Source organism: Engystomops pustulosus, chromosome 6 (assembly GCF_040894005.1).
Source record: "Engystomops pustulosus chromosome 6, aEngPut4.maternal, whole genome shotgun sequence".
Taxonomy (NCBI): Eukaryota; Metazoa; Chordata; class Amphibia; order Anura; family Leptodactylidae; genus Engystomops; species Engystomops pustulosus.
Genome location: NC_092416.1, coordinates 189,781,483 through 189,808,254, shown reverse-complemented (window position 1 = coordinate 189,808,254; position 26,772 = coordinate 189,781,483). Strand labels below are relative to the sequence as shown.

Here is a 26,772-nt window from a genome sequence, read left to right as displayed (position 1 = left end):
GGGCATCAGCTTGTCCTCATTCTGCTTATTCCAGACATCAGTGGAACACTTCTGGTGTTCTTCATCTGTAGACTAACTGTTGTCCTTATCTTCTAGGAAGAGCTCATGATTGTTCTCCTCTACTAGTAAAATCCTATGGTTGTCCATGTACTCTCTGATGTCCCAGTTTACCTCCTCATCTGTAGAGAGCTGATGGTTGTCCTCAGGCTATGGGGAGTACTTCTTGATGTTCCTTCTCTCTGTGGACGGCTTTGTGATTGCCTCGTACTCGGAGGAGAGTTGTGTAATTCCTCCTCTGTAGATCTTCTGGTGAGCCGCATACACCGTGGAGTCTTAATAGTTTTACTTATTCACTGTGGAAAGCTCATGGTTGTCCTCATCTCCTCTGTAGTTTCTTCCAGTTGTCCTCATCTTTCTGTAGACTACCTCTAGTTGACCTTATCTCCTTTATAGTCTTTTTCTAGTTGTCCTCATCTCCTCTGTAGCCTCCCTTTAATTGTTGTCACCTTTCTGTAGACTACCTCTAGTTGTCCTCATCTCCTCTGTAGTCTTCTTCCAGTTGTCCTCATCTCCTCTGTAGTCTTCTTCCAGTTGACCTCATCGCCTCTGTAGTCTTCTTCCAGTTGTCCTCATCTCCTCTGTAGTCTTCTTGCAGTTGTCCTCATCTCCTCTGTAGTCTTCTTCCAGTTGTCCTCATCTCCTCTGTAGTCTTTTTCCAGTTGTCCTCATCTCCTCTGTAGTCTTCTTCCAGTTGTCCTCATCTCCTCTGTAGTCTTCTTCCAGTTGTCCTCATCTCCTCTGTAGTCTTCTTCCAGTTGTCCTCATCTCCTCTGTAGTCTTCTTTCAGTTGTCCTCATCTCCTCTGTAGTCTTCTTCCAGTTGTCCTCATCTCCTCTGTAGTCTTCTTCCAGTTGACCTCATCGCCTCTGTAGTGTTCTTCCAGTTGTCCTCATCTCCTCTGTAGTCTTCTTCCAGTTGTCCTCATCTCCTCTGTAGTCTTCTTCCAGTTGTCCTCATCTCCTCTGTAGTCTTCTTCCAGTTGTCCTCATCTCCTCTGTAGTCTTCTTCCAGTTGTCCTCATCTCCTCTGTAGTCTTCTTCCAGTTGTACTCATCTCCTCTGTGGTCTTCTTCCAGTTGTCCTCATCTCCTCTGTAGTCTTCTTCCAGTTGTCCTCATCTTCTCTGTGGTCTTCTTCCAGTTGTACTCATCTCCTCTGTGGTCTTCTTCCAGTTGTACTCATCTCCTCTGTGGTCTTCTTCCAGTTGTCCTCATCTCCTCTGTGGGCTTCTTCAAGTTGTCCTCATCTCCTCTGTAGTCTTCTTCCAGTTGTCCTCATCTCCTCTGTAGTCTTCTTCCAGTTGTCCTCATCTCCTCTGTAGTCTTCTTCCAGTTGTCCTCATCTCCTATGTAGTCTTCTTCCAGTTGTCCTCATCTCCTCTGTAGTCTTCTTCCAGTTGTTCCCATCTCCTCTGTAGTCTTCTTCCAGTTGTCCTCATCTCCTCTGTAGTCTTCTTCCAGTTGTCCTCATCTCCTCTGTAGTCTTCTTCCAGTTGTCCTCATCTCCTCTGTAGTCTTCTTCCAGTTGTCCTCATCTTCTCTGTGGTCTTCTTCCAGTTGTCCTCATCTCCTCTGTAGTCTTCTTCCAGTTGTCCTCATCGCCTCTGTAGTCTTCTTCCAGTTGTCCTCATCGCCTCTGTAGTCTTCTTCCAGTTGTCCTCATCGCCTCTGTAGTCTTCTTCCAGTTGTCCTCATCTCCTCTGTAGTCTTCTTCCAGTTGTCCTCATCGGCTCTGTAGTCTTCTTCCAGTTGTCCTCATCTTCTCTGTGGTCTTCTTCCAGTTGTCCTCATCTCCTCTGTAGTCTTCTTCCAGTTGTCCTCATCGCCTCTGTAGTCTTCTTCCAGTTGTCCTCATCGCCTCTGTAGTCTTCTTCCAGTTGTCCTCATCGCCTCTGTAGTCTTCTTCCAGTTGTCCTCATCTCCTCTGTAGTCTTCTTCCAGTTGTCCTCATCGCCTCTGTAGTCTTCTTCCAGTTGTCCTCATCTCCTCTGTAGTCGTCTTCCAGTTGTCCCCATCTCCTCTGTAGTGTTCCTCCATTTGTCCTCATCTCCTCTGTAGTGTTCTTCCAGTTGTCCTCATCTCCTCTGTAGTCTTCTTCCAGTTGTACTCATCTCCTTTGTGGTCTTCTTCCAGTTGTCCTCATCTCCTCTGTGGGCTTCTTCCAGTTGTCCTCATCTACTCTGTGGGCTACTTCAAGTTGTCCTCATCTACTCTGTAGTCTTCTTCCAGTTGTCCTCATCTCCTCTGTGGTCTTCTTCCAGTTGTCCACATCTCCTCTGTAGTCTTCTTCCAGTTGTCCTCATCTCCTCTGTGGTCTTCTTCCAGTTGTCCTCATCTCCTTTGTGGTCTTCTTCCAGTTGTCCTCATCTCCTCTGTAGTCTTCTTCCAGTTGTCCTCATCTCCTTTGTGGTCTTCTTCCAGTTGTCCTCATCTCCTCTGTAGTCTTCTTCCAGTTGTCCTCATCTCCTCTGTGGTCTTCTTCCAGTTGTCCTCATCTCCTCTGTGGTCTTCTTCCAGTTGTCCTCATCTCCTTTGTGGTCTTCTTCCAGTTGTCCCCATCTCCTCTGTAGTCTTCTTCCAGTTGTCCTCATCTCCTCTGTGGTCTTCTTCCAGTTGTCCTCATCTCCTTTGTGGTCTTCTTCCAGTTGTCCTCATCTCCTCTGTGGTCTTCTTCCAGTTGTCCTCATCTCCTTTGTGGTCTTCTTCCAGTTGTCCTCATCTCCTCTGTAGTCTTCTTCCAGTTGTCCTCATCTCCTCTGTGGTCTTGTTTTAGTTTTCCTCATCTTTCTGTAGACTACCTCTAGTTATCCTCATCTCCCCTGTATCTCATCTTTAAGTCTTCTTTTGTTGTCCTCATCCTGTGCTCTGTGCTGAGTTTATGGGTGTCCTCATCCTTTGTGGGGAACTTCTAAGTTACCTAATTTTCTGTGGTAGTCTTTGTTTTCAGTGGAGAAGTTGTTCTCATGTTCTGTATAGATTTTTGCCCACAAGCCTCCCATTAGTAGCCACACCCTTTTGCTTCGTAGTCCCACCCCCTTTTTAAAGTCCTAACCCCACCCCTTTTCTCATCCTATGGGTGTTAGATTATGGACATGCCCCTCCCCCGCGGAGCGCTCACCTCGCAGGATGAATGTCCGCTCCTCGCTGTAGGTGCCGTTGGTCCCGTTGTTCACTGCTTTGCATTTGTAGGGTCCGAGTCTTGTCTCGTTGTAGATGGTGATGGAGAAGTCGGCTCCCCCCTCCTGTGACACCTCCTCCTTGGCCACCATTGTCTTGTTAATGAATAAGATGTAAGTGATGGGGAGAGAGGCGTTCCTGGAGAGGCAGTGGATGGTCTCTGTGCGTCCGATAGTGGTGATGGGAGATTGTACCGTCAGCTGGGGCCGGCTTATTCTTCCTGGGGGGGGGGGAGCGGTTACATCTCTATACATTGTATATACATTGTGTATATATATATATAGTAAAGAGCCAGGCGTACAGCCTTGGGCATGTCATCGCAGGCAGCGTAATATAGGGACTACAACCCCCAGCATGTCTTACACTTACCTGCACCGTTCACCTTTTCTGTAGAAGCTAAAATAGAAAAATGAAAGTCATTCAGTGAAGTCTGTGATGTCTATAGATGACTGAGTATATACTGTGAGTATATAGGGCGGGATGTAAGAGCTCTCCTTACTGTGACCCCTGTCTATATAGGAGACTGTGAATGTATACTGTGTGTATAGATGACTATATGAGTATATAGGAGACTGTGACTGTATGCTGTGTGTATAGATGACTATATGAGTATATAGGAGACTGTGTGACTGTATACTGTGTGTATAGATGACTATATGAGTATATAGGAGACTGTGACTGTCTACTGTGTGTATAGATGACTATATGAGTATATAGGAGACTGTGTGACTGTATACTGTGTATATAGATGACTATATGAGTATATAGGAGACTGTGTGACTGTATACTGTGTATATAGATGACTATATGAGTATATAGGAGACTGTATACTGTATATATAGATGATATTAGTATATAGGAGAATGTGTGACTGTATACTGTGTATATAGATGACTATATGAGTATATAGGAGACTGTGTGACTGTATACTGTGTGTATAAATGACTATATGATTGTATAGGAGACTGTATACTGAGTGTATAGATGAGTATATAAGTGACTGTATACTGTGTGTATGGATGGCTCAATGAGTATATAGGTGACTGTGTGACTGTATATTGTGTATATAGATGAATATGAGTATATAGGAAACTGTGACTGTATACTGTGTGTATGGATGACTATATGAGTATATAGGTGACTATGACTGTATACTGTGTATATAGATGACTATGTGAGTATATAGGTGACTGTGACTGTATACTGTGTGTATAGATGACTATATGAGTATATAGGTGACTGTGACTGTATACTGTGTGTATAAATGACTATATGAGTATATAGGAGACTGTGACTGACTGTATACTGTGTGTATGGATGGCTCAATGAGTATATAGGTGACTGTGTGACTGTATATTGTGTATATAGATGAATATGAGTATATAGGAAACTGTGACTGTATACTGTGTGTATGGATGACTATATGAGTATATAGGTGACTGTATACTGTGTGTATAGATGACTATTTGAGTATATAGGTGACTATGACTGTATACTGTGTGTATAGATGACTATATGAGTATATAGGTGACTGTGACTGTATACTGTGTGTATAAATGACTATATGAGTATATAGGTGACTGTGTGACTGTATACTGTGTATATAGATGACTATATGAGTATATAGGTGACACTGTGACTGTATACTGTGTGTATAGATGACTATATGAGTATATAGGTGACACTGTGACTGTATACTGTGTGTATAGATGACTATATGAGTATATAGGTGACACTGTGACTGTATACTGTGTGTATAGATGACTATATGAGTATATAGGTGACGGTGTGACTGTATACTCTGTGTATAGATGACTATTTGAGTATATAGGTGACTATGACTGTATACTGTGTATATAGATGACTATGTGAGTATATAGGTGACTGTGACTGTATACTGTGTGTATAAATGACTATATGAGTATATAGGAGACTGTGACTGACTGTATACTGTGTAGATAGATGACTATATGAGTATATAGGTGACGGTGTGACTGTATACTGTGTGTATAGATGACTATATGAGTATATAGGAGACTGTGTGACTGTATACTGTGTGTATAGATGACTATATGAGTATATAGGAGACTGTGTGACTGTATACTGTGTATATAGATGACTATATGAGTATATAGGTGACGCTGTGACTGTATACTGTGTATATAGATGACTATATGAGTATATAGGTGACGCTGTGACTGTATACTGTGTATATAGATGACTATATGAGTATATAGGAGACTGTGTGACTGTATACTGTGTATATAGATGACTATATGAGTATATAGGTGACGCTGTGACTGTATACTGTGTGTATAGATGACTATATGAGTATATAGGAGACTGTGTGACTGTATACTGTGTATATAGATGACTATATGAGTATATAGGAGACTGTGTGACTGTATACTGTGTATATAGATGACTGTGTGACTGTATACTGTGTATATAGTTCTCTGGGTATTTTTGAGGTCCCCCACCGCCTGCAGACGGCCACTTACCTGCACATATTGCTATACACAGGAGGATCGGCGCTGCCATCGCTTACTCTCTACAGACATAAAGAGGAAGAAGGACGCGAGGAGGAAGTGACCGGCGCCGCCATCCACAGAGACATCGGAGACCAGTCCCCCACCCCCCGCTGCTGTATACCATGACCAGTCCCCCACCCCCCGCTGCTGTATACCATGACCAGTCCCCCACCCCCCGCTGCTGTATACCATGACCAGTCCCCCACCCCCCGCTGCTGTATACCATGACCAGTCCCCCACCCCCCGCTGCTGTATACCAAGACCAGTCCCCCACCCCCCGCTGCTGTATACCATGACCAGTCCCCCACCCCCCGCTGCTGTATACCAAGACCAGTCCCCCACCCCCCGCTGCTGTATACCATGACCAGTCCCCCACCCCCCGCTGCTGTATACCATGACCAGTCCCCCACCCCCCGCTGCTGTATACCATGACCAGTCCCCCCCCCCCCGCTGCTGTATACCATGACCAGTCCCCCACCCCCCGCTGCTGTATACCATGACCAGTCCCCCCCCCCCCCGCTGCTGTATACCATGACCAGTCCCCCCCCCCCCTGCTGCTGTATACCATGACCAGTCCCCCACCCCCCGCTGCTGTATACCATGACCAGTCCCCCACCCCCCGCTGCTGTATACCAAGACCAGTCCCCCACCCCCCGCTGCTGTATACCAAGACCAGTCCCCCACCCCCCGCTGCTGTATACCATGACCAGTCCCCCCCCCCCCCGCTGCTGTATACCATGACCAGTCCCCCCCCCCGCTGCTGTATACCATGACCAGTCCCCCCCCCCCCTGCTGTATACCATGACCAGTCCCCCCCCCCCCGCTGCTGTATACCATGACCAGTCCCCCCACCCCCCGCTGCTGTATACCATGACCAGTCCCCCCCCCGCTGCTGTATACCATGACCAGTCCCCCACCCCCCGCTGCTGTATACCATGTCCAGTCCCCCACCCCCCGCTGCTGTATACCATGACCAGTCCCCCACCCCCCGCTGCTGTATACCATGACCAGTCCCCCACCCCCCCGCTGCTGTATACCAAGACCAGTCCCCCACCCCCCCGCTGCTGTATACCAAGACCAGTCCCCCACCCCCCGCTGCTGTATACCATGACCAGTCCCCCACCCCCCGCTGCTGTATACCATGACCAGTCCCCCACCCCCCGCTGCTGTATACCATGACCAGTCCCCCACCCCGCTGCTGTATACCATGACCAGTCCCCCACCCCGCTGCTGTATACCATGACCAGTCCCCCCCCCCTGCTGCTGTATACCATGACCAGTCCCCCCCCCCCCCTGCTGCTGTATACCATGACCAGTCCCCCCCCCCCTGCTGCTGTATACCATGACCAGTCCCCCACCCCCCGCTGCTGTATACCATGACCAGTCCCCCACCCCCCGCTGCTGTATACCATGACCAGTCCCCCACCCCCCGCTGCTGTATACCATGACCAGTCCCCCACCCCCCGCTGCTGTATACCATGACCAGTCCCCCACCCCCCGCTGCTGTATACCATGACCAGTCCCCCCCCCCCTGCTGCTGTATACCATGACCAGTCCCCCACCCCCCGCTGCTGTATACCATGACCAGTCCCCCACCCCCCGCTGCTGTATACCATGACCAGTCCCCCACCCCCCGCTGCTGTATACCATGACCAGTCCCCCACCCCCCGCTGCTGTATACCATGACCAGTCCCCCACCCCCCGCTGCTGTATACCATGACCAGTCCCCCACCCCCCGCTGCTGTATACCATGACCAGTCCCCCACCCCCCGCTGCTGTATACCATGACCAGTCCCCCACCCCCCGCTGCTGTATACCATGACCAGTCCCCCACCCCCCGCTGCTGTATACCATGACCAGTCCCCCACCCCCCGCTGCTGTATACCAAGACCAGTCCCCCACCCCCCGCTGCTGTATACCATGACCAGTCCCCCACCCCCCGCTGCTGTATACCAAGACCAGTCCCCCACCCCCCGCTGCTGTATACCAAGACCAGTCCCCCACCCCCCGCTGCTGTATACCATGACCAGTCCCCCACCCCCCGCTGCTGTATACCATGACCAGTCCCGTATTCCCCTGAAACGCCTGCGGTCAGTGTAGGTTGTAGAGATGACGGGCAGGGGCGTAACTACAGTGGTAGCAGCCATAGCACCTGCTATGGGGCCCACAGCGTCAGGGGGCCCCGTCATCCTGGAATAAATAACGATCAAGCACCTTGTGTCACAGTGTGTACACTGGTCTAGTTTGCGGGCTCCCAAAAACCGCAATTAGCAATCCATACAAACAATACTAAGACCAACTGTGCAATCCAACCAATTTCTTTATGTTAATCTTGGATGACAACGGACATGAAGGCATATATATACATCACCAGTTCCCGGCTCAATATGCTAAAGTCCACACTATGGAATCCTGACTCCACTGAGACGCCGAACGCCCGGTGTGTGTCCTGTGACGTTTCGGAGGTAACCCCTCCTTTCTCAGACATGTGCAATGCCGGTCAGGTAAGGGTTTAAATACATAAGGAGCAATAACATAGTGCTACATTTATGTATTTAAACCCTTACCTGACCGGCATTGCACAGTTGGTCTTAGTATTGTTTGTATGGGGCCCCGTCGTCCTACCTGACATACTAAAGAGTGGAGGATGTGCACCATTATATACTTATTATGCTGCACATTGTACAGCATATTGTGTATATAACATATATGATGTATATATGCTCTATATGTGTTTATAAATGTGTGATTGTAACATGCATGTGTGAGTATACAAATATGTATATTTCTTAAGTGAAAAGGGGGCCCCATGCAGAAGCCTGCTATGGGGCCCTGCTTCTCCTAGTTACGCCACTGATGACGGGTGTAATGTATCCGCAGTCACAGGTCGAGGCCGTGTCCCCTCCGGCATCCAGGTGTCCGGTAAGAAGGGAATTCCGGGAAAGCTGGGTGATGGAGAGAACAGGAGAATTAACTCTAAGCTGCTGGAAGTGATGGGGCAAGGAATGGCAGGAGACCAGTGACCCCTGCTGTACCCCTGAGTCTCCACTAGATGGCGGAGCTGTCACACCCAGCGCCAGATCCTGCAAATCCCCCCATTGTAGGGAAGACCCCAAAACACACACAAAGCCTGGAACAGTGTGATGTCATCAGTGTAGGATCATGGGGAGCGTGTGATGCCATCGGTGTAGGATCATGGGGAGCGTGTGATGCCATCGGTGTAGTATCATGGGGAGCGTGTGATGCCATCAGTGTAGCATCATGGGGAGCGTGTGATGTCATCGGTGTAGGATCATGGGGAGCGTGTGATGCCATCGGTGTAGGATCGTGGGGAACGTGTGATGCCATCAGTATAGGATCGTGGGGAACGTGTGATGTCATCGGTGTAGGATCATGGGGAGCATGTGATGTCATCAGTGCAGGATCATGGGGAGCGTGTGATGCCATCGGTGTAGTATCATGGGGAGCGTGTGATGCCATCAGTGTAGCATCATGGGGAGCGTGTGATGTCATCGGTGTAGTATCATGGGGAGCGTGTGATGCCATCAGTGTAGCATCATGGGGAGCGTGTGATGTCATCGGTGTAGGATCATGGGGAGCGTGTGATGCCATCAGTGTAGCATCATGGGGAGCGTGTGATGTCATCGGTGTAGGATCATGGGGAGCGTGTGATGCCATCGGTGTAGGATCGTGGGGAGCATGTGATGCCATCGGTGTAGGATCATGGGGAGCATGTGATGCCATCGGTATAGGATCGTGGGGAACGTGTGATGCCATCGGTGTAGGATCATGGGGAGCGTGTGATGCCATCGGTGTAGGATCGTGGGGAGCGTGTGATGCCATCGGTGTAGGATCATGGGGAGCATGTGATGCCATCGGTATAGGATCGTGGGGAACGTGTGATGCCATCGGTGTAGGATCATGGGGAGCGTGTGATGCCATCGGTGTAGGATCGTGGGGAGCGTGTGATGCCATCGGTGTAGGATCGTGGGGAGCGTGTGATGCCATCGGTGTAGGATCTTGGGGAGCGTGTGATGCCATCGGTGTAGGATCGTGGGGAACGTGTGATGCCATCGGTGTAGGATCATGGGGAGCTTGTGATGCCATCGGTGTAGGATCATGGGGAGCGTGTGATGCCATCGGTGTAGTATCATGGGGAGCGTGTGATGCCATCGGTGTAGGATCGTGGGGAACGTGTGATGCCATCGGTGTAGAATCATGGGGAGCGTGTGATGCCATCGGTGTAGGATCATGGGGAGCGTGTGATGTCTATGAGGAGGGGATCTCTATAGTAAGAGCAGTTATACTGTGTAATGTATATGAGGAGGGATCTCTATAGTAAGAGCAGTTATACTGTGTAATGTATATGGGGAGGAGATCTCTATAGTAAGAGCAGTTATACTGTGTAATGTATATGGGGAGGGATCTCTATAGTAAGAGCAGTTATACTGTGTAATGTATATGGGGAGGAGATCTCTATAGTAAGAGCAGTTATACTGTGTAATGTATATGGGGAGGGGATCTCTATAGTAAGAGCAGTTATACTGTGTAATGTATATGAGGAGGGATCTCTATAGTAAGAGCAGTTATACTGTGTAATGTATATGGGGAGGGATCTCTATAGTAAGAGCAGTTATACTGTGTAATGTATATGGGGAGGGATCTCTATAGTAAGAGCAGTTATACTGTGTAATGTATATGGGGAGGAGATCTCTATAGTAAGAGCAGCTATACTGTGTAATGTATATGAGGAGGAGATCTCTATAGTAAGAGCAGTTATACTGTGTAATGTATATGGGGAGGAGATCTCTATAGTAAGAGCAGTTATACTGTGTAATGTATATGAGGAGGGGATCTCTATAGTAAGAGCAGTTATACTGTGTAATGTATATGAGGAGGAGATCTCTATAGTAAGAGCAGTTATACTGTGTAATGTATATGGGGAGGAGATCTCTATAGTAAGAGCAGTTATACTGTGTAATGTATATGAGGAGGAGATCTCTATAGTAAGAGCAGTTATACTGTGTAATGTATATGAGGAGGGGATCTCTATAGTAAGAGCAGTTATACTGTGTAATGTATATGAGGAGGGATCTCTATAGTAAGAGCAGTTATACTGTGTAATGTATATGAGGAGGGGATCTCTATAGTAAGAGCAGTTATACTGTGTAATGTATATGAGGAGGGATCTCTATAGTAAGAGCAGTTATACTGTGTAATGTATATGAGGAGAGATCTCTATAGTAAGAGCAGTTATACTGTGTAATGTATATGAGGAGGGGATCTCTATAGTAAGAGCAGTTATACTGTGTAATGTATATGAGGAGGAGATCTCTATAGTAAGAGCAGTTATACTGTGTAATGTATATGAGGAGGGATCTCTATAGTAAGAGCAGTTATACTGTGTAATGTATATGGGGAGGGATCTCTATAGTAAGAGCAGTTATACTGTGTAATGTATATGAGGAGGAGATCTCTATAGTAAGAGCAGTTATACTGTGTAATGTATATGGGGAGGAGATCTCTATAGTAAGAGCAGTTATACTGTGTTATGTATATGGGGAGGAGATCTCTATAGTAAGAGCAGTTATACTGTGTAATGTATATGGGGAGGAGATCTCTATAGTAAGAGCAGTTATACTGTGTAATGTATATGGGGAGGAGATCTCTATAGTAAGAGCAGTTATACTGTGTAATGTATATGAGGAGGGATCTCTATAGTAAGAGCAGTTATACTGTGTAATGTATATGAGGAGGGATCTCTATAGTAAGAGCAGTTATACTGTGTAATGTATGTGAGGAGGAGATCTCTATAGTAAGAGCAGTTATACTGTGTAATGTATATGAGGAGGAGATCTCTATAGTAAGAGCAGTTATACTGTGTAATGTATATGAGGAGGGATCTCTATAGTAAGAGCAGTTATACTGTGTAATGTATATGAGGAGGGATCTCTATAGTAAGAGCAGTTATACTGTGTAATGTATATGGGGAGGGATCTCTATAGTAAGAGCAGTTATACTGTGTAATGTATATGGGGAGGGATCTCTATAGTAAGAGCAGTTATACTGTGTAATGTATATGAGGAGGAGATCTCTATAGTAAGAGCAGTTATACTGTGTAATGTATATGAGGAGGAGATCTCTATAGTAAGAGCAGTTATACTGTGTAATGTATATGGGGAGGGATCTCTATAGTAAGAGCAGTTATACTGTGTAATGTATATGAGGAGGAGATCTCTATAGTAAGAGCAGTTATACTGTGTAATGTATATGGGGAGGGATCTCTATAGTAAGAGCAGTTATACTGTGTAATGTATATGGGGAGGGATCTCTATAGTAAGAGCAGTTATACTGTGTAATGTATATGAGGAGGGATCTCTATAGTAAGAGCAGTTATACTGTGTAATGTATATGGGGAGGAGATCTCTATAGTAAGAGCAGTTATACTGTGTAATGTATATGAGGAGGAGATCTCTATAGTAAGAGCAGTTATACTGTGTAATGTATATGAGGAGGAGATCTCTATAGTAAGAGCAGTTATACTGTGTAATGTATATGAGGAGGGATCTCTATAGTAAGAGCAGTTATACTGTGTAATGTATATGGGGAGGAGATCTCTATAGTAAGAGCAGTTATACTGTGTAATGTATATGAGGAGGAGATCTCTATAGTAAGAGCAGTTATACTGTGTAATGTATATGGGGAGGAGATTTCTATAGTAAGAGCAGTTATACTGTGTAATGTATATGAGGAGGAGATCTCTATAGTAAGAGCAGTTATACTGTGTAATGTATATGGGGAGGGATCTCTATAGTAAGAGCAGTTATACTGTGTAATGTATATGGGGAGGGATCTCTATAGTAAGAGCAGTTATACTGTGTAATGTATATGGGGAGGGGATCTCTATAGTAAGAGCAGTTATACTGTGTAATGTATATGGGGAGGGATCTCTATAGTAAGAGCAGTTATACTGTGTAATGTATATGGGGAGGGATCTCTATAGTAAGAGCAGTTATACTGTGTAATGTATATGAGGAGGAGATCTCTATAGTAAGAGCAGTTATACTGTGTAATGTATATGGGGAGGGATCTCTATAGTAAGAGCAGTGATATACTATGAAGGGCTTCTTTGCAGTTACAGCGTTGTCTATGATATAGTATATATATATACGTTCTTCCTCTCATTGCAGTGATATATCGGTGTTGTCCTGTATATTGTCCTCCGGGGGGCGCTGGCGTCCTCCTCACTTGTTGTAGGGATCGTTCCTAGGACGGATGTGCACTTATTGGTGAGGAGTAAGATAAGTAAACATTAGACGTGAGAGGGGAAGCCTCGTATCCCACAGGAAGCGGCAGAATAATAATTCCCCCCCCCTGTATAATGACCGCGGCGCTGATTATACACAGGACAATGGAGGAGGGGGCCGCCACTCATCCAGCCAGTACAATGCTTTCCTCTGATGATGAGAGTTGTAGTACCTTTATAGATTATTGTTTGGGGTATAAGAAAATGTTTAACACTTTAAACTCAGAGTTTTGTATTTCCCACACGAGGTCGGTGTATCGGGGGGTGTATGGCACTGTATCGGGGGGTGTATGGCACTGTATCGGGGGGTGTATGGCACTGTATCGGGGGGTGTATGGCACTGTATCGGGGGGTGTATGGCACTGTATCGGGGGGTGTATGGCACTGCATCGGGGGGTGTATGGCACTGCATCTGGGGGTGTATGGCACTGCATCTGGGGGAGTCCGGCCTTCGTCCCTCCAATCACAGCCCAGCCTTCGTCCCTCCAATCACAGCCCAGCCTTCGTCCCTCCAATCACAGCCCAGCCTTCGTCCCTCCAATCACAGCCCAGCCTTCGTCCCTCCAATCACAGCCCAGCCTTCGTCCCTCCAATCACAGCCCAGCCTTCTGGCCTTCGTCCCTCCAATCACAGCCCAGCCTTCTGGCCTTCGTCCCTCCAATCACAGCCCAGCCTTCTGGCCTTCGTCCCTCCAATCACAGCCCAGCCTTCTGGCCTTCGTCCCTCCAATCACAGCCCGGCCCTCATCCCTCCAATGACAGCCCAGCCTTCTGGCCTTCGTCCCTCCAATGACAGCCCGGCCTTCATCCCTCCAATCACAGCTCGGCCTTTTGGACTTCTTCCCTCCAATCACAGCCCGGCCTTCGTCCCTCCAATCACAGCCCGACCCTCATCCCTCCAATGACAGCCCAGCCTTCTGGCCTTCATCCCTCCAATCACAGCTCGGCCTTTTGGACTTCATCTCTCCAATCACAGCCCGGCCCTGTGCCTCCTATCACAGCCTGGCATTCATCCCTCCAATCACAGCCTGGCATTCATCCCTCCAATCACAGCCTGGCATTCATCCCTCCAATCACAGCCTGGCCTTCATCCTTCCAATCACAGCCCGACCTGCATCCCTCCAATCACAGCCCGGCCTTCTGGCCTCCATCCTTCCAATCACAGCCCGGCCTTCTGGCCTCCATCCTTCCAATCACAGCCCGGCCTTCTGGCCTTCATCCCTCCAATCACAGCCTGGCCTTCATCCCTCCAATCACAGCCTGGCCTCCATCCTTCCAATCACAGCCCGGCCTTCTGGCCTTCATCCTTCCAATCACAGCCTGGCCTTCATCCCTCCAATCACAGCCCGGCCTTCATCCCTCCAATCACAGCCCGGCCTTCATCCCTCCAATCACAGCCCGGCTTCAAGCCTTCGTCCTTCCAATCACAGCCCGGCCTTCTGGCCTTTATCCCTCCAATCACAGCCTGGCCTTCATCCTTCCAATCACAGCTTGACCTGCATCCCTCCAATCACAGCCCGGCCTTCTGGCCTCCATCCTTCCAATCACAGCCCGGCCTTCTGGCCTCCATCCTTCCAATCACAGCCCGGCCTTCATCCCTCCAATCACAGCCCGGCCTTCATCCTTCTAATCACAGCCCGGCCTTCTGGCCTTTATCCCTCCAATCACAGCCTGGCCTTCATCCTTCCAATCACAGCTTGACCTGCATCCCTCCAATCACAGCCCGGCCTTCTGGCCTCCATCCTTCCAATCACAGCCCGGCCTTCTGGCCTCCATCCTTCCAATCACAGCCCGGCCTTCATCCCTCCAATCACAGCCCGGCCTTCATCCTTCTAATCACAGCCCGGCCTTCTGGCCTTTATCCCTCCAATCACAGCCCGGCCTTCATCCTTCTAATCACAGCCCGGCCTTCTGGCCTTTATCCCTCCAATCACAGCCCGGCCTTCTGGCCTTCGTCCCTCCAATCACAGCCCGGCCTTCATCTTTCCAATCACAGCCCGGCCTTCATCTTTCCAATCACAGCCCGGCCTTCATCCTTCCAATCACAGCCTGGCTTTCATCCTTCCAATCACAGCCCGGCCTTCTGGCCTTCATCCTTCCAATCACAGCCCGGCTTTCATCCCTCCAATCACAGCCCGGCCTTCTGGCCTTCGTCCCTCAAATCACAGCCCGGCCTTCGTCCCTCAAATCACAGCCCGGCCTTCGTCCCTCAAATCACAGCCCGGCCTTCGTCCCTCCAATCACAGCCCGGCCTTCTGGCCTTCGTCCCTCCAATCACAGCCCGGCCTTCGTCCCTCCAATCACAGCCCGGCCTTCTGGCCTTCGTCCCTCCAATCACAGCCCGGCCTTCTGGCCTTCGTCCCTCCAATCACAGCCCGGCCTTCTGGCCTTCGCCCTTCCAATCACAGCCCAGCCTTCGTCCTTCCAATCACAGCCCGGCCTTCGTCCCTCCAATCACAGCCCGGCCTTCGTCCCTCCAATCACAGCCCGGCCTTCGTCCCACCAATCACAGCCCGGCCTTCTGGCCTTCGTCCCTCCAATCACAGGCCGGCCTTCGTCCTTCCAATCACAGCCCGGCCTTCGTCCTTCCAATCACAGCCCGGCCTTCGTCCCTCCAATTACAGCCCGGCCTTCGTCCCTCCAATCACAGCCCGGCCTTCGTCCCACCAATCACAGCCCGGCCTTCGTCCCTCCAATCACAGCCCGGCCTTCGTCCCTCCAATCACAGCCCGGCCTTCGTCCCTCCAATCACAGCCCGGCCTTCTGGCCTTCGTCCCTCCAATCACAGGCCGGCCTTCGTCCTTCCAATCACAGCCCGGCCTTCGTCCTTCCAATCACAGCCCAGCCTTCGTCCCTCCAATTACAGCCCGGCCTTCGTCCCTCCAAACACAGCCCGGCCTTCGTCCCACCAATCACAGCCCGGCCTTCGTCCCTCCAATCACAGCCCGGCCTTCGTCCCTCCAATCACAGCCCGGCCTTCTGGCCTTCGTCCCTCCAATCACAGCCCGGCCTTCGTCCTTCCAATCACAGCCCGGCCTTCTGGCCTTCGTCCCTCCAATCACAGCCCGGCCTTCGTCCTTCCAATCACAGCCCGGCCTTCTGGCCTTCGTCCTTCCAATCACAGCCCGGCCTTCGTCCCTCCAATCACAGCCCGGCCGTCGTCCCTCCAATCACAGCCCGGCCGTCGTCCCTCCAATCACAGCCCGGCCGTCGTCCCTCCAATCACAGCCCGGCCGTCGTCCCTCCAATCACAGCCCGGCCGTCGTCCCTCCAATCACAGCCCGGCCGTCGTCCCTCCAATCACAGCCCGGCCGTCGTCCCTCCAATCACAGCCCGGCCGTCGTCCCTCCAATCACAGCCCGGCCGTCGTCCCTCCAATCACAGCCCGGCCGTCGTCCCTCCAATCACAGCCCGGCCGTCGTCCCTCCAATCACAGCCCGGCCGTCGTCCCTCCAATCACAGCCCGGCCGTCGTCCCTCCAATCACAGCCCGGCCGTCGTCCCTCCAATCACAGCCCGGCCGTCGTCCCTCCAATCACAGCCCGGCCGTCGTCCCTCCTGGAGACTTCCTGCACAGATGATGAGACTTCCTGCTCCGTCTCTTTTATCCTCGGGCAGAGCCCAATCAGGAAATGCCTCTTCCATTTATCATTTGTGCTGTCCAAGATGTCCGCTCATCACGTAGGCACCACAGCTTCAAAGAGGCCGCCGACTCCTTCCTGCCTGTGGGGCCCCAGTGCCGTGTCCTGCCTGGACCGAGCCTCATACAAGATGTCGCCCTGATGGATTCTACACTGTGCAGCCAAAAGTACAAAAGACGATCCCAAGTGCAGGCGTCGCCCTGTTGTTGGGCTTACACTGAAGGTATCTCAAGCTTTCCGCTCTTCTTTAAGCTTCCTATGCCCTTGTTTTTAAGGAAAAAAGGCCTTAAAAAATATGCAAATGAGTCTGAGGGGCTCCAGGCTCCATTAACATCTATGGAGCCAGAAGCCCCCTGGGATCATTTTGCATAATTTTAAGTGGAGCCGAGCTGCAGGAGACTGACGGTTATGGTACAAATAACTCAAGGCTGTCAGGGAGAGGAATAGAGCAGTGTTCACACCAAAGTATAAAACCAGCATTAAAGAAACTGAGAAATTAGCGCATCCTCGTAGATGTAACACAACAATCCCACATCCAGGACCTCAATGAATCACATTTTCCTCCCTACAACACCTGGGCATGCTCCTGATGAGGCTCAGTAGTGTGTGTAGCCTCCATGTGCCTGTATGACCTCCCTACAATGCCTGGACATGCTCCTGATGAGGCTCAGTATTATGTGTGGCCTCCACGTGCCTGTATGAGCTCCCTACAATACCTGGGCATGCTCCTGATGAGGCTCAGTAGTGTGTGTGGCCTCCACGTGCCTGTATGACCTCCCTACAATACCTGGGCATGCTTCTCATGAGGCTCAGTAGTGTGTGTGGCCTCCACATGCCTGTATGACCTCCGTACAATGCCTGGGCATGCTCCTGATGAGGCTCAGTAGTGTGTGTGGCCTCCACGTGCCTGTATGACCTCCCTACAATACCTGGGCATGCTTCTCATGAGGCTCAGTAGTGTGTGTGGCCTCCACATGCCTGTATGACCTCCGTACAATGCCTGGGCATGCTCCTGATGAGGCTCAGTAGTGTGTGTGGCCTCCACGTGCCTGTATGACCTCCCTACAATCCCTAGACATGCTTCTGGTGAGGCTCAGTAGTGTGTGTGGCCTCCACATGCCTGTATGACCTCCCTACAATACCTGGGCATGCTCCTGATGAGGCTCAGTAGTGTGTGTGGCCTGCACGTGCCTGTATGACCTCCCTACATGCCTGGACATGCTCCTGATGAGGCTCAGTAGTGTGTGTGGCCTCCACGTGCCTGTATGACCTCCCTACAATGCCTGGGCATGCTCCTGATGAGGCTCAGTATTATGTGTGTCCTCCACGTGCCTGTATGACCTCCCTACAACACCTGGGCATGCTCCTGGTGAGGCTCAGTAGTGTGTGTGGCCTCCACATGCCTGAATGGCCTCCTTACAATGCCTGGACATGCTCCTGATGAGGTCAGTATTGTGTGTGGCCTCCATATGCCTGTATGACCTCCCTACAATGTCTTGCCATGCTCCTGAGGAGGCGCAGTAGTGACCACCATGTACCTGTATGACCTCCCTACAATAGTGAGTGTGACCTCCACATGCCAGTATTACCTCCCTACAACACCTGGGCATGCTCCTGATGAGAATCAGTAGTGTGTGTGGCCTCCACGTGCCTGTATGACCTCTCTATAATACCTGGGCATGCTCCTGGTGAGGCTTAGTAGTGTATGTGGCCTCCACGTGCCTGTATGTCCTCCCTACAATGTCTGGGCATGCTCCTGATGAGGCGCAGTAGTGACCTCCATGTACCTGTATGACTTCCCTACAATTCCTGGGAATGCTCCAGATGATTCTTAGTAGTGAGTGTGACCTCCACATTCCAGTATTACCTCCAGCAATGCCTGGGCATGCCATTAATGAGGCTTAGTTGTGTGTGGCCTCCATATGCCTGTATAACCTCCCTGCCATGGCATACTCCTAATGAGGTCAGTTGAGTGTGTCATCCACATGAGGCTACAGGAGGAGGCTGAAGGACAGGATGCCAAAGGAGAAGGCTGGAGGAAAGGGATCCACAGGTGGAGGCTGGAGAAGGAGCCACAGGAGGGGGGTGGAGGACAAGAGGCCACAGGAGGAGGCTGGAGGACATGAGACTACAAGAGGAGGCTGGAGGACATGAGACTACAAGAGGAGGCTGGAGGACATGAGACTACAAGAGGAGGCTGGAGGACAGGAGACTACAAGAGGAGGCTGGAGGACAGGAGACTACAAGAGGAGGCTGGAGGACAGGAGACTACAAGAGGAGGCTGGAGGACAGGAGACTACAAGAGGAGGCTGGAGGACAGGAGACTACAAGAGGAGGCTGGAGGACAGGAGACTACAAGAGGAGGCTGGAGGACAGGAGACTACAAGAGGAGGCTGGAGGACAGGAGACTACAAGAGGAGGCTGGAGGACAGGAGACTACAAGAGGAGGCTGGAGGACAGGAGGCCACAATATTAAGGAGAATGGTGGATAAGTTGAAACTCTACTATACTTGTGGGTGGGGCAAGAGCGAGTGGTTTAGTAAAAAGGGGATGGCGATTTTTGTTCGTCTTTCCCATCCAAAAGATAGGAAATATGCAGTATTGTGTGTGGCCTCCTTTTGCCTGTATGACCTCCCTACAAAACCTGGGCATGCTCCTGATGAGGCTCTGGGGTGTTTGTGGCCTCCATGTGCCAGTACAACTTCTCTAAAATACCTGGGCATAGTCCTAATGCGGCTCAAGAGTATGTTGGGCCTCCACATGCCTGTATGACCTCCCCACAACACCTGAGCATGCTCCTGATGAGGCTCATTAGTGTGTGTTCTCCGCCTGTATAACCTTCCTACAATGCTTGGGGCTGTTCGTTATGAGACTAAATAGTATGTTTGGCCTCCATTTGCCTGTATGGCCTCCCTACATTGCCTGGGCATGCTCCTGATAAGACTTGGTAGTGTGTGTGAACTCAACAGGCACTTATGACATCTCTACATACTTGGGCATGCTCCTGATGAGACTTTGTAGGGTGTGGCCTCACCATGCCTGTATGACCTCCCTACAACACCGGGGCATTCTCCTGAATAAGGTCAGCAGTGTGCGGCCTCCATGTGCCTGTATGACCTCCCTATAATACCTGGGCATGCTACTGATGAGGCTCAGTAGTGTGTGGCCTGCACATGACTGTATGACCTCCCTACAATGCCTGGGCATGCTCCTGATGAGGCTCAGTATTGTGTGTGGCCTCCACGTGCCTGTATGTCCTCCCTACAATGCCTGGGCATGCTACTGATGAGGCTCACTATGGTGTCTGGCCTCCACGTGCCTGTATGACCTCCCTACAATACCTGGGCATGCTCCTGATGAGGCTCAGTATTGTGTGTGGCCTCCACGTGCCTGTATGACCTCCCTACAATGTCCGCGCATGTTGATGAGGCTCAGTATTGTGTGTGGCCTCCATGTGCCTGTATGACCTCCCTACAACACATGCTCCTGAATAAGGTCAGCAGTGTGTGACTTCTACCTGTCTGCATGACCTCTCTAAAATCCCTGGGCATGTTCCTGAAAACGTCACCCGGTTGTATGACCTTCCCACAAAACCTGGGCATTTTCCTGATGAGGCTCTTTGGTGTTTTTGGCTTGCCTGTATGACCTCCCTACAACTCCTGGGAATGCTCCTGGCGAGATTCAAAAGTGTGTGTCCTCCACATGCCTGTATGACCTCCCTACAACAGCTTGGATTTTCATAATGAGGTTTAGTAGTGTGTATGTGGCTCCTCATGCATTTATGACCTTTTCACATGCCTACACATTTTGCTGATGGGGCCCAGTAGTATGTGGCCCCCATGTGCCGCTAGGATCTCCCTACAACATCTTGGAATGTACATGATACGTCTTAGTAGTGTTTGTGGCCTCCATGTGCCTATGTGACCTCCCTTTAATACCTGGGCATGCTCCTGATGAGGCTCAGTAGTGTGTGTGGCCTCCACATACCTGTATGACCTCCCTATAATACCTGGGCATGATCCTGATGAGGTCAGTAGTGTGTGTGGCCTCCACATGCCTGTATGACCTCCCTACAATGCCTGGGCATGCTCCTGATGAGGTCAGTATTGTGTGTGGCCTCCACGTGCCTGTATGACCTCCCTACAATGCCTGGGCATGCTCCTGATGAGGCTCAGTATTGTGTGTGGCTTCCACGTGCCTGTATGACCTCTCTACAATGCCTGGGCATGCTCCTGATGAGGCTCAGTAGTGTGTGTGTGTGGCCTCCACGTGCCTGTATGACCTCCCTACAATGCCTGGACATGCTCCTGATGAGGATCAGTAGTGAATGTGGTCTCTATGTGCCTGTATGACTTCCCTACAATGCCTGGGCATGCTCCTGATGAGGTTCAGTAGTGTGTGTGGCCTCCACGTGCCTGTATGACCTCCCTACAATGTCTGGGCATGCTCCTGATGAGGTTCTGTGGTGTGTGGGCCTCCACATGCCTGTATGACTTTCCTACAATGCCTGGTCATGCTCCTGAAAAGGTCAGTAGTGTGTGTGGCCTCCACGTGCCTGTATGACTTCCCTACAATGCCTGGGCATGCTCCTGATGAGGTTCAGTAGTGTGTGTGGCCTCCACGTGCCTGTATGACCTCCCTACAATGTCTGGGCATGCTCCTGATGAGGTTCTGTGGTGTGTGGGCCTCCACATGCCTGTATGACTTTCCTACAATGCCTGGTCATGCTCCTGAAAAGGTCAGTAGTGTGTGACCTCAAAGTACCTGGAAGCCATCCCTACAATGCGTAGGCTTGCTTATGATAAGGTCAGTAGTGTGTGTCTTCCACCTGCCTGTATGACCTCCCTAAAAAGCCTGGGTATTTTCCTGATGAGGCTCTGTAGTGTTTGTGGCCGTCAAGTGCCTGTATTAACTCCCTACAACATCTTGGAATTTTCATAATAAGGCTAAGCAGTGTGTATGTGGCCTCCACATGCATTATGACCTTTTTACATGCCTGGGCATGCTCCTAATGCAGCTCAGAGTATGTTGGGCCTCCACGTGCCTGTATGACCTCCCTACAACACCTGGACATGCTCCTGATGAGGCTCAGTAGTGTGTGTGGCCTCCACGTGCCTGTATGACCTCCCTACAACACCTCGGCATGCTCCTGATGAGGCTCAGTAGTGTGTGTGGCCTCCACGTGCCTGTATGACCTCCCTACAACACCTGGGCATGCTCCTGATGAGGCTCAGTATTGTGTGTGGTCTCCACGTGCCTGTATGACCTCCCTACAACACCTGGGCATGCTCCTGATGAGGCTCAGTAGTGTGTGTGGCCTCCACGTGCCTGTATGACCTCCCTACAACACCAGGGCATGCTCCTGATGAGGCTCAGTAGTGTGTGTGGCCTCCACGTGCCTGTATATCCTCCCTACAATACCTGGGCATGCTCCCGATGAGGCTCTGTGGTGTTTGTGGCCTCTATGTGCCTATACAACTTCTCTAAAATGCCTGGATATGCTCCTAATGCTGCTCAGGAGTATGTTGGGCCGCCACATGCCTGTATGACCTCCCCACAACACCTGAGCATGCGCCTTATGAAACTCATTAGTATTTGGTCTCCACATGCCTGTATGTTCTCCCTACAATGCCTGGACATGCTACTGATGAGGCTCACTATGGTATGTGGCCTCCACATACCTGTATTACCTCCCTACATGCTTGGGCATGCTCCTGATGAGGCTCAGTATTGTGTGTGTCCTCCACGTGCCTGTATGACCTCCCTACAACACCTGGGCATGCTCCTGATGAGGCTCAGTATTGTGTGTGGCCTCCACGTGCCTGTATGACCTCTCTACAATGCCTGGGCATGATCCTGATGAGGCTCAGTAATGTGTGGCCTCCACGTGCCTGTATGACCTCCCTACATGCCTGGACATGCTCCTGATGAGGCTCAGTAGTGTGTGTGGCCTCCACGTGCTTGTATGACCTCCCTACAATGCCTGGACATGCTCCTGATGAGGCTCACTAAGGTGTGTGGCCTCCACGTGCTTGTATGACCTCCCTACAATGCCTGGACATGCTCCTGATGAGGCTCAGTAGTGTGTGGCCTCCACGTGCCTGTATGACCTCCCTACATGCTTGGGCATGCTCCTGGTGAGGTCAGTATGATACAGGTCGGTGTAGTATATAGAGGCAGTTGATATTTTGTTCTCTCTCTGATATAAGATCTTTAGTTAGAAGCTGACATTACAGAGAAGCGATGAGATTCCGGTGTCACACAGGACAGCAGAACCTTTGTTACTGTAGCATTTGATCATAGTCTGGGGGTGCAGGACGCTGGAGTCTGGGGGTGCAGGACGCTGGAGGGTCCCATAGATAAGTCTACAGGTGTCTCCTCCCATGGACGTGGTGAAGCATCATATTCTGTAAGGGGAAAGCTGAGAGTGGACAGAGCCGGGTTTGGCCCCTGGGGGCCCCTGCAATGGATTCATCAGGATCTCCTCTGCCCTTTGTGCTGTCCAGGAGACCGCTGGTCCCCCCCATAATCCAGTTGTAGGTGAGGTCCTCCTGTAATAGGGCAGCCATCATCTCCTTCTTAGGGACTTCCCTTATGTCAGTGTTTGCTCCTCATGGTCTGTGTTGAGTCTTTATGAAGACTGAGGAGGAGAATGTGGAACCTGCCCCGAGGACCTGGATGAGTTTTGGTTTTGATGGTCACTGGATTCTCCATCGTGAACAGTCTGCGAGGGGAAGTCAAGGGCCAATGAGGAGTCTGGAGAAGATACGGGTGGCTCTTGTTGGGTCCAGACCCGTCACGTCTACCAGTGGCGCGGTTCGGTAGTTGTTGCTTCTTCCAGCTCTGGTCTTCATCACCACCATCTTAGACGTAGTTATTGCCTTCAGGAGGATCCTCTCTCTACAATGAAGGAGGAGGGCGTCAGGGGTGGTGTCTGCTGTAGGTTACCTAGGGCCTAGACAGGGGAGAGGCTGTCCCCTACAACACCCCAGGAGGAGGATCCTCTCTCTACAATGAAGGAAGGAGGAGGGCGTCAGGGGTGGTGTCTGCTGTAGGTTACCTAGGGCATAGACAGGGGAGAGGCTGTCCCCTACAACACCCCAGGAGGAGGATCCTCTCTCTACAATGAAGTAAGGAGGAGGGCGTCAGGGGTGGTGTCTGCTGTAGGCTACCTAAGGCCTAGACAGGGGAGAGGTTGTCCCCACCAACACCCCAGGAGGAGAATCGTCTCTCTACAATGAAGGAGGAGGATGTCAGGGGTGGTGTCTGCTGTAGGTTACCTAGGGCCTAGACAGGGGAGAGGTTGTCCCCACTAACACCCCAGGAGGAGGATCCTCTCTCTACAATGAAGGAAGGAGGAGGGCGTCAGGGGTGGTGTCTGCTGTAGGTTACCTAGGGCCTAGACAGGGGAGAGGCTGTCCCCTACAACACCCCAGGAGGAGGATCCTCTCTCTACAATGAAGTAAGGAGGAGGGCGTCAGGGGTGGTGTCTGCTGTAGGTTACCTAGGGCCTAGACAGGGGAGAGGTTGTCCCCACCAACACCCCAGGAGGTGGATCCTCTCTCTACAATGAAGTAAGGAGGAGGGCGTCAGGGGTGGTGTCTGCTGTAGGTTACCTAGGGCCTAGACAGGGGAGAGGTTGTCCCCACCAACACCCCAGGAGGAGGATCCTCTCTCTACAATGAAGGAAGGAGGAGGGCGTCAGGGGTGGTGTCTGCTGTAGGTTACCTAGGGCCTAGACAGGGGAGAGGTTGTCCCCACCAACACCCCAGGAGGAGGATCGTCTCTCTACAATGAAGGAGGAGGATGTCAGGGGTGGTGTCTGCTGTAGGTTACCTAGGGCCTAGACAGGGGAGAGGCTGTCCCCACCAACACCCCAGGAGGAGGATCCTCTCTCTACAATGAAGGAGGAGGGCGTCAGGGGTGGTGTCTGCTGTAGGTTACCTAGGGCATAGACAGTGGAGAGGCTGTCCCCTACAACACCCCAGGAGGAGGATCCTCTCTCTACAATGAAGGAGGAGGATGTCAGGGGTGGTGTCTGCTGTAGGTTACCTAGGGCCTAGACAGGGGAGAGGCTGTCCCCACCAACACCCCAGGAGGAGGATCCTCTCTCTACAATGAAGGAAGGAGGAGGGCGTCAGGGGTGGTGTCTGCTGTAGGTTACCTAGGGCCTAGACAGGGGAGAGGTTGTCCCCACCAACACCCCAGGAGGAGGATCGTCTCTCTACAATGAAGGAGGAGGATGTCAGGGGTGGTGTCTGCTGTAGGCTACCTAGGGCCTAGACAGGGGAGAGGTTGTCCCCACCAACACCCCAGGAGGAGGATCCTCTCTCTACAATGAAGGAGGAGGGCGTCAGGGGTGGTGTCTGCTGTAGGTTACCTAGGGCCTAGACAGGGGAGAGGTTGTCCCCACCAACACCCCAGGAGGAGGATCGTCTCTCTACAATGAAGGAGGAGGATGTCAGGGGTGGTGTCTGCTGTAGGCTACCTAGGGCCTAGACAGGGGAGAGGTTGTCCCCACCAACACCCCAGGAGGAGGATCCTCTCTCTACAATGAAGGAGGAGGGCGTCAGGGGTGGTGTCTGCTGTAGGTTACCTAGGGCATAGACAGTGGAGAGGTTGTCCCCACCCACACCCGAGGACATGACCCCAGCAGGATAGGCCTGGCCAGAAGATCAGACCCGGGGAAGTGGTTTGGAGGTCGCTGAGTGTTTTGGACCTGAGGATGGGGTCTTCTCATGGGGCCTGTGGGGGGCACCTGCCTTGTGTGGTCCTTGTAGATGTCCCGGGTAGTGGCTCTAGGTGCTGTGGCCCCTGTGGCCCCTCCATGTAACGTGGCGTCTCTGCTCAGTCATTAGGGAAGGGAGGGATTTCCTTCCTGTCAATCTCTTTGGAAACATCTCGGAGGAAGTGTCTGAACAATGACGAGGAGTCTGGGCCAGGACTGAGTAATGTCACATTGTCCCCTCGGCCAGAAGACCCCCCCCCCCCCCACCCCCCGAGTCATCTCCACCTTATCCCCTGCTTATACTCCAGTCACATCCAAAGCAGCGGCTGCACATCTCCCACAATGCATTGCACTCTGGTGAGATTGTGGCTTTAGCTGTGACTGGCGGCTGCATCACTGGCTCAGGGCAGCTAAGGGTTAATAATCTTTATATATTTATATAGTGCATATGAGGATGAGGGGAGGACACAAGAGCTTACAGTCTATGAGGATGAGGGGGGACACAAGAGCTTACAGTCTATGAGGATGAGGGGGTGACACAAGAGCTTACAGTCTATGAGGATGAGGGGAGTGACACAAGAGCTTACAGTCTATGAGGATGAGGGGAGGACACAAGAGCTTACAGTCTATGAGGATGAGGGGGGACACAAGAGCTTACAGTCTATGAGGATGAGGTGGGGCACAAGAGCTTACAGTCTATGAGGATGAGGGGGGGACATAAGAGCTTACAGTCTATGAGGATGAGGGGGGGACACAAGAGCTTACAGTCTATGAGGATGAGGTGGTGACACAAGAGCTTACAGTCTTTGAGGATGAGGGGGGACACAAGAGCTTACAGACTATGAGGATGAGGAGGACACAAGAGCTTACAGTCTATGAGGATGAGGGGGACACAAGAGCTTACAGTCTATGAGGATGAGGGGAGTGACACAAGAGCTTACAGTCTATGAGGATGAGGGGCCTGACCACAAGAGCTTACAGTCTCTGAGGATAAGGGGGTGACACAAGAGCTTACAGTCTATGAGGATGAGGGGGACACAAGAGCTTACAGTCTATGAGGATGAGGGGAGTGACACAAGAGCTTACAGTCTATGAGGATGAGGGGGGGGGGACACAAGAGCTTACAGTCTATGAGGATGAGGGGGGGGGGGGACACAAGAGCTTACAGTCTATGAGGATGAGGGGGTGACACAAGAGCTTACAGTCTATGAGGATGAGGGGGGACACAAGAGCTTACAGTCTATAAGGATGAGGGGGTGACACAAGAGCTTACAGTCTATGAGGATGAGGGGGGACACAAGAGCTTACAGTCTATGAGGATGAGGGGGGACAC

General features: G+C 51.0%; 3 protein-coding genes across 5 annotated transcripts in view; 1 reads left to right on the top strand and 2 right to left on the bottom strand.

Moving 5' to 3' along the window:
• The window catches only part of MILR1 (mast cell immunoglobulin like receptor 1), a 31,225-nt gene extending 25,378 nt beyond the window's left edge, over positions 1–5,847 (bottom strand). The window contains exons 1-3 of the mRNA XM_072112807.1: positions 5,737–5,847; positions 3,605–3,631; positions 3,177–3,455 (exon numbers count right to left, since the gene is read on the bottom strand). Coding sequence (XP_071968908.1) covers positions 3,177–3,455; positions 3,605–3,631; positions 5,737–5,776 — 346 coding nt within the window. The 5' untranslated portion in view covers positions 5,777–5,847. The remainder of the gene's footprint in view (positions 1–3,176; positions 3,456–3,604; positions 3,632–5,736) is intronic.
• The window catches only part of POLG2 (DNA polymerase gamma 2, accessory subunit), a 76,366-nt gene extending 70,442 nt beyond the window's left edge, over positions 1–5,924 (top strand). The window contains exon 10 of the transcript XR_011847868.1: positions 5,759–5,924. The gene's annotated coding sequence lies outside the window, so the exon portion shown is untranslated. The remainder of the gene's footprint in view (positions 1–5,758) is intronic.
• A 16,971-nt stretch (positions 5,925–22,895) lies between these two features.
• PECAM1 (platelet and endothelial cell adhesion molecule 1) overlaps positions 22,896–26,772 on the bottom strand; it is a 47,880-nt gene continuing 44,003 nt past the window's right edge. For 2 of the 3 annotated variants that reach the window (XM_072112803.1, XM_072112802.1), the window contains one exon: positions 22,896–23,611. In XM_072112803.1, the coding sequence (XP_071968904.1) occupies positions 23,595–23,611 (17 nt within the window). In that variant the 3' untranslated portion in view covers positions 22,896–23,594. Of the gene's footprint in view, positions 23,612–25,184; positions 25,260–26,772 lie in introns of those variants that run through there. The other variant, XM_072112801.1, reaches the window with a different exon arrangement.